Source organism: Trematomus bernacchii, unplaced genomic scaffold (genome assembly GCF_902827165.1).
Source record: "Trematomus bernacchii unplaced genomic scaffold, fTreBer1.1, whole genome shotgun sequence".
NCBI classification, from domain to species: domain Eukaryota; kingdom Metazoa; phylum Chordata; class Actinopteri; order Perciformes; family Nototheniidae; genus Trematomus; species Trematomus bernacchii.
In genome coordinates this window covers 1,998,003-2,010,310 of record NW_022987727.1, presented here as the reverse complement: position 1 = coordinate 2,010,310, position 12,308 = coordinate 1,998,003, and the positions used below count along the sequence as shown (strand labels likewise).

The 12,308-nt window shown below is 38.7% G+C and overlaps 1 protein-coding gene across 1 annotated transcript; it reads left to right on the top strand.

Moving 5' to 3' along the window:
- Positions 1-529: 529 nt before the first annotated feature.
- On the top strand, positions 530-4,303 carry hoxc12a (homeobox C12a). Its single transcript, XM_034145007.1, has 2 exons — positions 530-1,118; positions 2,202-4,303. The coding sequence occupies exons 1-2, from the start codon at positions 530-532 to the stop codon at positions 2,438-2,440; spliced, it is 828 nt and encodes a 275-aa protein (XP_034000898.1). The 3' UTR covers positions 2,441-4,303.
- Positions 4,304-12,308: the final 8,005 nt, after the last annotated feature.

The following is a 12,308-nucleotide window of genomic DNA, read 5'->3' as shown; positions in this document are numbered from 1 at the left end:
CTGTAAATATGAGTAGAGTGCGGCAATGAGCATCAGTCTTTTCTTAAAACAAGCTTGTAAAATTGGGACATCACAGGTTTATATGACATGGGATTCAACCATAATTTGATAGAAAACAAGATGTCACATGCACCCTCTCCTTCAAGAAAAATAGTTTTCATAAGCAATAGCATTTTAAAAACTTTTGCCAGCTTATAAAGATATTAAACGAGGCCATGGACAGTTCCACGAGTGAAAAGGGAGAAGCAGCCTGGGCTCCTTTTGGACTCAGTGTGACTCAAGTGCAGAAAAACAAGATCCTACATTTTTAATAAAAGGTTTATAGTATTTTTAAAAAGCATATAAACCTCTGTATTACAGAAGTTAATGTTTTGTTTTGTCTGAGAAGGACCGAGTGGGTGGTACCATGTGTAGCAGGAGTTCGCCTGGACACGTGGTTTGGGGCGGACCAATCAGGAGCCCCTCCAGGTTTAACTATGTTAAATGTCAGATTGCAATAAACTAGAAGCTGTTGGTCGGGCCCGCGGAAATGGGCGAGCATAATCTCCTTAATCCAGGGTTTGTGGGACCTTTGGTAAACATCCACACTGGAGACACATTTTACTTTCCGAATTTTAGAGCCTCAGGGGGACAACTGGCGGGGCTACCGTCGCTCTCCTACCCGAGAAGGGACAATGTTTGCTCCCTCCCGTGGAATCCTTCGGAGCCGTGCAATGGATACTCTCAATCCTACTTTGGCAGCCCCGTTTCTATCAACCCCTCTTTCAATCGGTCGTGTGAAATCAGCAGACCAGAAGATGGCAAATGTTATTATAACAACGGCAACGGGAACAGGGAGACCTGTTCAGGTGGCAGCAGCCTCAAACGAGAGGATAGGGCGAGAGACACATCATCATTAACATCTGACCACGGGATGCACAGTGGAATTGGCAATACAGCCGCCTTCTCCAAATACGATTATGGGACCGAGCAGCTCACACAAGATCCGCCATCCTGTCAGTCACTGGAATCCGACTCCAGCTCCTCTCTGCTAAACGAGGGCAGCAAGCCTCCATCCACCGACACACAGACCCTGGTGTCACCGGGAAGCCATTCAGGCAACATAGCTGCAGGCGGAGGTGGGTGATCCTTTTTTCTACCAACATTATCATAAACGCATGTTCACAATATGTATTAGAGACTTGCACATATCTCACACTTGCGTATACATCGTGATTAGATCTCGTTATCTTGATGCACAAGTTGCAGCATGATTAGTCTGCAGGGTACTTGCGTGGTGTGCAAACGCCGCTAGGGGTTGCCCTAAAATGCCTCACACACCATGTGGTTGTATACAGTTACAGATAACCTCACCAAACCATAATGCCCACCAGTTTATGAATAAATGATCTGTCCGTTCATTGCACGTCCATCCCTTAAACGAAAAAAATGTGATTCAGGCATATACATGGTTGGTAAATTGTTATACTTTATATAAACAAATTAGCGCTGTGATTTAAAGAGGACCTGCGCTTTGGTTGACTGCATTGAGTAGAGAGAGTTTTCTTTTTAATGACTCGTAAACAGAATTAATATCTGTCGCTGTGTACTCAAGAGTCATTTAATATGCTCTGAAACTCGCAAATAAGTAGGGGTGTTTGCAAGCAGGCTTAATTATCAGGTTAATGCTACTTTAACTACAACAATAAAAAGTCTTGTGACACAAGTCGTTATACTCTTACTCTCTAAATAGAGAGCTGAAAAATGCACTAAAGTCTCCTATGATAAACAAAATGCATAGAATTGGGCCAGATCTGGTTGCACTGATGCATTTGATATGTCAGATATGTCAAGGCAGAGACCAAAACAAATCCAGTTTGGCTTTGTGTGGAGGAAGTGACAGCTTCCAGGGGCGTCAGTTCTCTGAATCATAATATCCCTACATCTGGGATATTTGGCAGGGATCACACTGTCTACATTTGCGAAATATTTAGGAATTGCTTTATCTCCATAATGTAATCAGACCTATAGATATCTTTGTTATATTGCCCTCCAGCTTACTGCTCAAGTTAATGTTCAATTCACTTGCAAAGTAAGGCTGTTACCCAAGCTTGGACAACTGACGCCCCCATAGGCTCCTCGTAACCTTGGAGGTGACCGTGATTTTGCAACTGTGGTGACTTAACCGTCTCCCCCTCCTCCTCCTCCCCCCTCTCCTCCAGGTGCCCCATGGTACCCGATGCACACTCGGACCAGAAAGAAGCGCAAACCGTATTCCAAACTTCAGCTAGCTGAGCTGGAAGGTGAATTCATGCTGAATGAGTTCATCACCAGGCAGCGGCGGAGGGAGCTCTCCGACCGTCTGAACCTCACCGACCAACAAGTGAAGATCTGGTTCCAGAACCGCAGGATGAAGAAGAAGAGACTCATGATGAGGGAGCAAGCCTTGGCCTACTTTTAGAGATGCGGCAGAAGGTGAATCGATAGGCAGTAAAAGCCAAGCCTTCTACGCTCCCTTAGGTCTTATTTCAATGCATGCACTCATCTATCCATCTTTTAGGTTGCAAACAATTATTACGAAATGTTCTGATATTATTTCTTCTCAAAGGTGCGGGCTGCGTAAATCCACAAACAGCCAATATCTGGCAGTCAAAGCTATAATCGACATGTCATGAGACTGCCTTCATGTCTGGTATAATCGCACAAAAATATGTGAGAATGTGTTATGGATACATCTCTTGCGTGTCCTGATTGGTCAAGAGATGAGTCACATGCAAACCATGAGAAGTATGCTGTCGGGGCAATAGCTCCGTTTTGGATGACAAATTATGAAAACATCCTTTCTGTTACTTTTTTTTTGTCAGAGAAATTAGGAGGAAGGGAGGCCACTTGGTAAAATAAAAAAAATAGGCCTAGAAATAACAGTGTAGCCAGAAAGACAGAGAAGCCCAGTTGCAGCCGCATCCGCGCAATCATTTCTCTGAGGTTATGAATTTATAATTAAGATCTCCCTCTCGGTTGCTTAATACTTCCACTGCCACAATGTGTTGGGTAAGAGGAACATAATCCTTATCTCCCTCCTATAGTTTTCTCCAGGCTTTGTGGGCACGTTCACGGTCACGGGCAGGAAGTCTGCAAGTCTGCATGAGAAGAGGGAGGGCTAAAACCGCAATGTAATCCGTATCAATATCGTCATGACTGCGCATTGAAACATGAATTGCCATGACTTTGCTCATGTGCTAACAAGTTTAAAGGTATTTTTTCATCCTTGTATTACCTTGTATTACCTTGTATTAACAAAAATCCCAGAATCCTGCATGGATTGTATTTCTTTAGTTGAGTGAGGTCATCGTTTAAATACGACTTTGAGCTGCTATTAAAAGTCTATGTCCATATTTTGCCCGTTAAAATAGTGTATTCATAATTAAACCCGCCAGGATCTGTATTGGAAATGTTCAGCAGTACATTTTAGGCCAACTCGGTTAAACAAGGAAACCGCATATAGTGGGCACTGGGGTTGGGGATACGTTTTTAGGCCCGAGAGAGCATCTCTGAAACTTGGTGCTCATTATAAAAATAAATATTTAGAAATTTAGAAAAAGTTAATCATAGGTCTACGTGTGTGCTCTCTTAATATTGGGCGAATGCAGTGCATCATCTGTAATGTATAACGAGTAAGATATAACAGTGAAATGTATTATGAGCATGTTATTGATGTGAAATAGCTATAAGTCATGTTCTGCGGGCCACTTTTTCTGTAGGTGACTTTTTTATACCTTTTTTTTCCTGAAAACAATCCAAGATCGAACAAAACCTTAAACATTTTTGACACAAATGTCTACAAAGAATGTATTATGATAATGTTTATTATTATTAAGATGAAAGGACGGAGGGCTTAGGCCTATACATGTTTGCTCCTTGCAATGTGCTCAATGTTGTCTCTTTCATTAACTTGTACTCGTGTATAACTTTGTAAAATTAAATTACATATGTTACTAGTTGCATCCAGCCTGAGGATCCCTTATCGCTATGTAATAGTGCTTTATGTTTTTGATCGTCTTGTACATCGCATTCCATATAACCTCTTTGTGGTTGTACGGGTTGGAAATGTAGGCCTAGTATATCATACTATTATTCTATGATAAAATGGATATAAGAAATAGTATGGACGAAGTGTCACTATACATGGCATTTAAACAAACCCCTTTTCAGTGTAGTAGTTGTTTGTCGTTCTTTCATTTCGTCCCTCATTGCATTCCCTTCTTTGCGCTTGTAAGGATTGCTACGTTGTCTTGTAAAAGTAATAATGATATGAATGTATATGCGTAAGGTCTTCAATAAACAGAATATTGAAACGTTTATTGGTGTTCCTCAGTCTGTCATTAGGTTGCCTCTGTGAATGTCCTGCTTTAAAAATCCGCTTTCTGAGTGCTGACTGGTGGGATTATTTTATTAGTGACCTGTAACACAGTTTAAAAACAGGCTACATGTGTCAAACGCAATGAAATGAACATTAATGGGACATTTGGAAGTATTTGAGAGGGTGTTTTGTTGGCACATAATTGTACACGCTTTGAACTACAATCAATAGGAACCCACACAGGTTGGTCTTGTTATATGCTCGAATACAAAGGTAGGCTATAAGTAGGCTAGCTATAATATCTTTACATGCAAAATGGCGGCCAGGTGCATATAGGCTATTGAACCCCGTCTTGCATTGGATATTATTACTACTTTATACAACTATGGCTTAAGCAACATGTTTGTTTTCACATGTTCTTAAGTCTTTTGAAGGTGTTTCCCTTGAAGTTCAACATAATCAATGTCACTGCTATGCTACAAGCCTATAACGGCTCAGCTAAACACGCAATAGCTCTGTAAAGCAGTAATAGGGCTACACCCCAGTGCTCCATATATAGTCAGCCCTCTTGGACTGGCTGTACAGCCTGTGTCTTATGGTTCGCACTAGGGATTTAAACACGTTATAATTGCACATCAAAACTCAGTCATTTAACACACAGCTGAAATGCTTTCACACTAATTCATTTTTACACATGACTCAGATTATTTTCATTAATCCGCAAAGCGCTCCCTACTGGCAAGGAAGTGTAAAGTCATGCGGGGCTATGCGGTGTTTTCATATCATATGATTTAAAATCCATGAATGCGTTTGTCCTCAACAGCTTCCAGTCTCGGTTAGATAAAGTACGTCCAACTGGAAACTCTTGTGCTGTTTCAATGTTGAGATCAGATGTTGCCTTTTCAGTGAACTGTGAACGGCTGCTCCTGCAACCGGCCTTCCTTGGTTGGTCTGTCTGATCTTCAAGACAAATGCACACATGTAAAACAACGTGAGCTCATTACTTAACACAGTCCTCTTGGTGCTGTATTAACCAATGGATTGAACGTTTGTCAATTATATATATTTTTCAGATTCAATGTTTTTACGACGAGGCTTTTAGCTGAGTGTGCTCTCATACTGTAGTGATGGTAACAGAAGCCTCTGATATGTGACTGTTTGCCTTACTCCAAACCTGCAGCTTCCCCAAATAGGCTACACATGCCCTCCATCCATCAACATAATACCTTATAGTTATTTGTGAACAGTATATGTATGGAATTAATATAAGACTGTAATACCCTTCATGACAGAGAAAAATCCGCCTGGACGCGCAGCTTTTCGAACATGCAAAATGCCTTAGTTTACTGATACCGAAAAGTAATCATTATAAATTGTTGTAAAACTTATGGAAATATACCAAACAAATCATGGCAATAAGTCAAATTATTTCTGAATATACAATACGTATAGTCAAAATGAGACAGGATATAATAATGACATCCGCTGGTTATATGTTTTTGAAAACGCTATCATGTGCATTTACGCATCTGATTAAAGGTGGTTTGAAGATTCATTTCAACTAAATGAATACCTAGAATTTGAACATGAATATCAGAGGAAATAAGGCATTGGATTTTCAGGTGTTTCCTCTGCATTATAAGCGAAATACATGCGTAATGTTTGGATATTAACCCTTTTACGCACCGATGTCAACATACGTCTGAATGTTTTTAATTCGAGGAAAAGACTATGCATTTGTTTTGAAGTGTACAAAGTATTATCTGCCGTATGATACTTACCAAGACTATGAAATAATATTGAGGACATATTTAATTGCATGTGTTGAATTAGACCATCCAGATGACATCATTCATAACAACACCAATCTTTTTAGCCTATCAAACGCGCTGGTGACTATAAAAAAGATAGACTAGTGTGTTATGTTTGTGTATTGCCTTGTTAAATGGGTAAGAGGAGAATAATGGATGCAAAATGCTCCATGACGCTGTCCTGTAACGCAGCCATTATTTGTAAAAGAAATCTTCAAGGTCAACGTTTTATAATATTGTCAAAAAAACTTTAAAAGACTTCAAGAAACTCTTCCGTTTACACGCTATTGAAATGTAAACATCAATATGTGTAATAACTTAATTAGGTTCAATTATTTATATTTCTAGTTTTATACGCCTGGGTGCTTATCAACATGCCCAAACACTCTGATGTGCAACAACAGAGCGGGAGATAGATATATCCAGGATCCATAATTTGTTTATTTATATATTTATGTATATTATTATACAATTGTAGACAAGCGTTTCGTTCACTGAGGAAAGTGTTAACATAAAAACACAGCGGCGATAATGTGCATAATGTGTTAATAAACATGTATTTTGACAACGAGAAAATTAGTTTAAGCATTTTAACCACTCACAACAATGAACACAGCGTGAACCGCGTCCTACATTTCATGATGCAAACTTTCTTTGTGCTTTTACTGGCTAGTTAGGTGATTGTTGTGTAAAACGGTGAGATTATTTGGACTGAACAACATGGCGGACTGGCCTTTAAACAAGTAGTTTTAACTTGAACTTCAAACAAGATTTATCTTCCTATGTTACGGAAAACTTTATGCTGGATCCTATTTCTTTGGATATGTATACTCTTTCATGTTGCTTATGGCAAATACTCTTCTGCTGGAAACGGCAAACAAACAATACAACTGCATTATATACAACAACACACTGCGTCTTTCCCTATACCACCCCTTCTCTTCAAAATCTAGAAATAATCCTGTGTAAAAGCTAACATAATTTTTCTGTTGTTTGCCTTGTTTGCATTATATTAATTATCCACGGTATAATTCACTCTATACAGGATAAAGGACGGAATAAAAAAAACAACCTCAAAGAAACCATTGCCAAGAACCTCGAGATATTTGGATTGTAAAACAGGATGAAATCTCTGTTGGCTTTGCAGGTCATTACAATAGGTCTTTCACTGCTCTTGAGCACTTTTGACTTTGAGACTGGCTAAATCTGTTTATGGCGGCCTGTCTCCGCGTCCCAAAGGTCAGTGAGCTTCACAGTGCCCTTCGCAGAGAACTTGTGTGGCATGTGGTCTGCGTCCCTCGCCACCCCTCTGCCGTTTATGGTACGAAGCTGGCTGGGGAAATAGAAAGCAATGTTATTAAAGTCAGTGTGAGTGTGTTGTGTCGGGCAGTGTAGAGTGTGTTGATGTGCGTGAGAGTCTGGGGTGAGAGTGTGTGTGCGCTTTGAAGGAAAATGCTAATGTGATATAGAAAGATAGAAGAAGGCAGCTTAACATGAAAGATAGTTTCTCTCTTTCAGAACTGTTATATATTGATTTTGACATGATTTGAAATGCGCTCTCTGGGCTCCATTTTTCTGAAATGTACTATCTTATCAATTTGTTTTAGCATCGCACGTCAAACAACCCCTTAATACGGGGCGTAAATGTTTCATGTATGCCTTTGAAGAGCCGGACTTCTCTCAGATCCGTTTTTTAGAATCGATTCAAATGGATTGAGGTTGCACATCAGTCCATTTCCATTTGTGTTTGTTTTTGTAGCATTTTTGAAATCATGTGGCCACATTTTGACAACGTGTAAGACATTCGTCAGTGAGTGTAAATAATGTAGGGCCTACTTATAATGCAGAGTATTAATTTATTCTTAGCTTGTCAATCGTGTTTTCAATGTTTTGTATAAAAATAGAGAATTCCCTTTTCCTCTGCTGCACATAGGACTTTTTATTTAATGTGTAGTATTTTGGAAGTAGGCTATCCCCTCCAGGCCGACGCTGAAGGTCAAGTATGCAGCACACAGCAGCACAACTGGCGCTGCCTGCTAAAAGCTCTTACTATTTACAAAGATTAAAAACTCTCTGCCACCTGTTCAAGTTTATCCTGTATCGGTTCATTGCCCTTTCAGTTTATCCAATACTTTTTTCTAAAAGAATACCAACATGTTGTATGTAGTTTCCCGATGTGTTTAACCGCCTGGCTCTGAAGAAAAACTTGAAAAAAACCTGCAGCTAAGACGGCTAGGGCAAATGGTTGTACAAAATGTTTGAGTAAGCTTTTTAATGATACCTGAGTCTGTACCGTGAGGCTCAGAGCTCTATTTTGGGTCCACATACTCTGCAAGACCAGCGCAAACTAAAATAATGCATTTTGACCCCCAGTGCGTGAAGACCAACCAGTGAGCGCTTTGGCTCAAATTCAATATATTTTCATAATACACATTGAATTTTGGCTTACTGGACATACAGTGAGAAAAACACGTTATGGTAGTTTAAGCACCCTGATCAGTCCTCAACAAGATTTGACCAAATAAGGAGAAAAATATACCATCAAGGTACGAAGGCTTGATCCTGTCAAAAATCTCTTTGTAGAATTGCTGCACATACAAAATACTTTCAAAATATGATCAAAGTGTAGTTGTAATCTTTTTTTATTGTAACTAAACTAATTATATCACTTGTATGTTAACACATACAAAAAAAAAACATTGGGTAATAGTTTGCAGCTCGTGCGTAATTCTGTGCCTTCTTATGCGTAATTTCCAAAGCATTGGAAAAACTGTTTAATTTAGATATTTAGTCGACCCTGAATTATGTTCAAACACTAGGAATATTATCCTTGCTGATTTTAAAGGTGATTCAGATATTTTAGAAGATTAATTGTGCAAATAATAGAGGTCTAAAACAGGCAGCGCCTACAAATATATTTTTTTATATATCGGCATGTGACAAGCAATAGCCTGAAGTACAGTCTGCACAAAATGCTCTTTATTTGACTTTTGCACAGTGGTATTAAGCATGAACTAAGAACCCCTCTAGAGAAATATCACACACAAGCTTATTTTTAGTTAACTAGAATGTGTTCAAACATAGATGGATTCCGTGTTTACGGTCCCTTTGCCCAGAACTTCCAGATTTTTCCAGGACATCTAAATAACACACAGGAGCTGGAGCCAGCACTATTGGGCAATTTCTTGAGATGTGAAATCATTTAATACTTCTAATAAAAAAGTTAACACATTGTTGTGAAAGCTTTATGTCCTGGTGGTTGAAAGAGAAATACACTCTAGAGATTGCTCTAAATGTAACAGCAACACACATCCTTATCTTATAAGCTATTGTTGCCACCTCAGTCGCTGCACGCTAGGTGCATTCACTGAGAACTCAGTAAAAAAACAGGGCTCTTTAGTGTTGCTTGAAACTGTTCGCAGCTCATACAGCCAAGTTTAACTGCCCGACTTACATCCAATTAAACTTATCTAGGCCATGAGGGGACAGTAATATGATTACACGGGCTTCCTGCATTTAGCCTTGACTTCAGCTAACTGTGAAGCAGTGTCTTTGTGAACTGCGCCCATTGTGTGTGTGTGTGTGTGTGTGTGTGTGTGTGTGTGTCGCCTGTGTTTGTGTCGCTGTGTTTGTGTGTGTGCTGAGTGTTGTATCGTTTGGCACAGGATTTATCGACAGAGCCAAAACCCTGCAATATTAAGGAGCGCCATTTTTGAACAGAGGTTTTTTTTTCAAGATGGTGACACCTAGGTTAACCATTGTAATTATGTTTCTATAGGTAATCCATAGCTTAAATTCCACAGACACAGTCGTAAAGTTAGTGCTCCAACAGTGATATTTAAGCAAAGAATGGCAAATGTTTGCAACACCTTCTTTTTGGAGCACAACGCAGAACGTTTAGTCTATTACTTAGAATAGCCAGGACATACATTTACAATAGTATTTATCATTGTATGAGTCATTTAAAAATAGAATAAGTAGAGGACTTCTAACTTAGATGCAGCCACTTTTGCGTGCAAACTCTGCATACTTAGCCGGCTTATTTGGTGCAACCAAATTGAACTTTCCTGGGTCCTACTGCTAGCAGAATATCAGCTGCTGTGAGTCCATCTAAGGAAATTAACACATGGTAAACCTTATTTTTTGACTCATGGTCTGAGCGCACCAAGACAAAAATAGCCAGTGTTTAAACCATGGGAATGCGGATATTTCCAAGTGATGGCCGTTGACTGGTCATATTTTGTCACATTATGACAAACCCTGCGACTTTAAGGCAGCCAGGAGTACTATTTCCCATTCGTTTAAAGGCTTTATTTCGTCTTGTATACGTAGCCTTTAAACTTCTCTTTAGCATTTTTCAGTTGTCTTGATTAAAGCCCTCACTTTTAAATGTTATTAGTTTATCACTTATTCATATCTTCACATTACTTATTTATACAGTGCTAATACGCATCATTGGAATGATTATGATGAGGAAATGATTTGACATAATGGTTTTGGACTATCTGTCTGCTGGAAGAAAAGTTTGTAATTTATGTTTATTGTTATGTTTTATTTGTATTTCATTCTACAGATGAGATTGTGATCAGAGCAATGTTGACATACTGATACGTTTACATTTCATTATTCAAAACCTTTATGATAGGCCAATTAGTATGGCGGCCTTTCAATTTTAAGGAATTCAACTGCAAATGCATGCCTCACGTTTATTTTGTTTTAATTACAAAGTGCACTTTATCTTTTATAATGTTAGAAGGAACTGACATTTAATAATGTGCCAATTATTATTGTTATGCAGCTACAAAACACGAATGCCGCAGCATGTGTCGAGCATGTGTCCATAAAGGCCACAGGCCAGAATGTTTATACAAATATTTATATAGCTGCGGTTATTAATCTACTTAAAATTACACCAGTAGCTGTGCTTCACTGCACACACTTATATTTTCTTGTTTTTTTCGTATTCTTGGTCACATTCATGATCTCTTTATTTTATTCGACTGAAATGTTTATCAATGCAAAACATGTCAAAACACAGAATTGTTGAGGCATTGTTAGGCTATTATTAGTTTAGCCGTAATCGCTACAGTTTTAATAGGGACACCAAAACCAAGCTGCAGAATAGCGTTATTCTGTTCGGTCTGGAAATGTGACTAGTGTTTTTTTTTTTTATTAAAGTTGTAGAATATCTAGTTGCTGAAATACAAATTCTTTTCATTCTCAAGGTTTATGGTTTTCTAAGGGATTCAAAGGGATTTAGCGTTGCTACAGCCATTCGGGGTTTTATGGTGGACATAGAGAGGATTTTAGTGGTCAAATTCAAGTGCTGTGTCTGGACAGCTGTCTGCTTTCTTTGTACTTGGATGCAGGATGCATCATGTGAGACAACCTTTTGTCTGTAGAGGTAGTAAACAAGCTAATGCCAATGCCACCTTTTTCACAAATACGCCTGCAATGGACTCACATGTCCAATCCTGAGGTCTAATAATGTTGTTTGTTGTTGTTCTTGCTGTTGGAAGTCACCGACGACAAACTTTGGTTTCCATTTTTTTTTAAACAACACGTGTCATATAAGTGATTTTTTATAAAACACGATAGTGTTATTAAACTATTGGATAATAATTCAAAACTCTATTGCAACATTTAGGAAATAGCCTATAATCATAACCAATGGGCCATCATATTAATTTCACCTTGTGATAGTATCAGTTAGTCTATAAAAAAATCGTAAATGGCCCTCAACAGTACAATTAAAAGTTTACAATGACGCAGGAAAGAACACGCAGGCGCACCTTTTCACCAAACTGTTAATTTATGACATTTTATTTAAAATAAAAACATTTATACAAAAAAAAGTTCAAAGGACATACCATAGAAAATAAAATGTTCACATCAGCTTGGAATATCAGCTGGGACTTATTTCATTTTAGAGGCAAATGTCGGATATTCATTGTGCTTGTTCAATAGGCCCATTCTGAGTGGCGTATAAATAGCCGTTTACAAGAAGACTAATTGTTGTTCTGCTTTGAAGCTTATCGACTTAAGATGCAAACCCAAAGCATGTAATTTAGATCAACTAGTGAGTCCAATGAGACGACATATCCCAACATATCAATTTGAATATTTTCAGAAGAAGAGGGTCACATATCGCGGAGATT

What these genes read in the sequence shown, in the direction of transcription:
- hoxc12a (XM_034145007.1), top strand. Translation starts at nt 530, where the DNA reads ATGGGCGAGCATAATCTCCTTAATCCAGGGTTTGTGGGACCTTTGGTA. An exon ending in CAACATAGCTGCAGGCGGAG is followed by an intron (nt 1,119 to 2,201) that starts GTGGGTGATCCT and finishes CCTCTCCTCCAG; the next exon opens with GTGCCCCATGGTACCCGATG.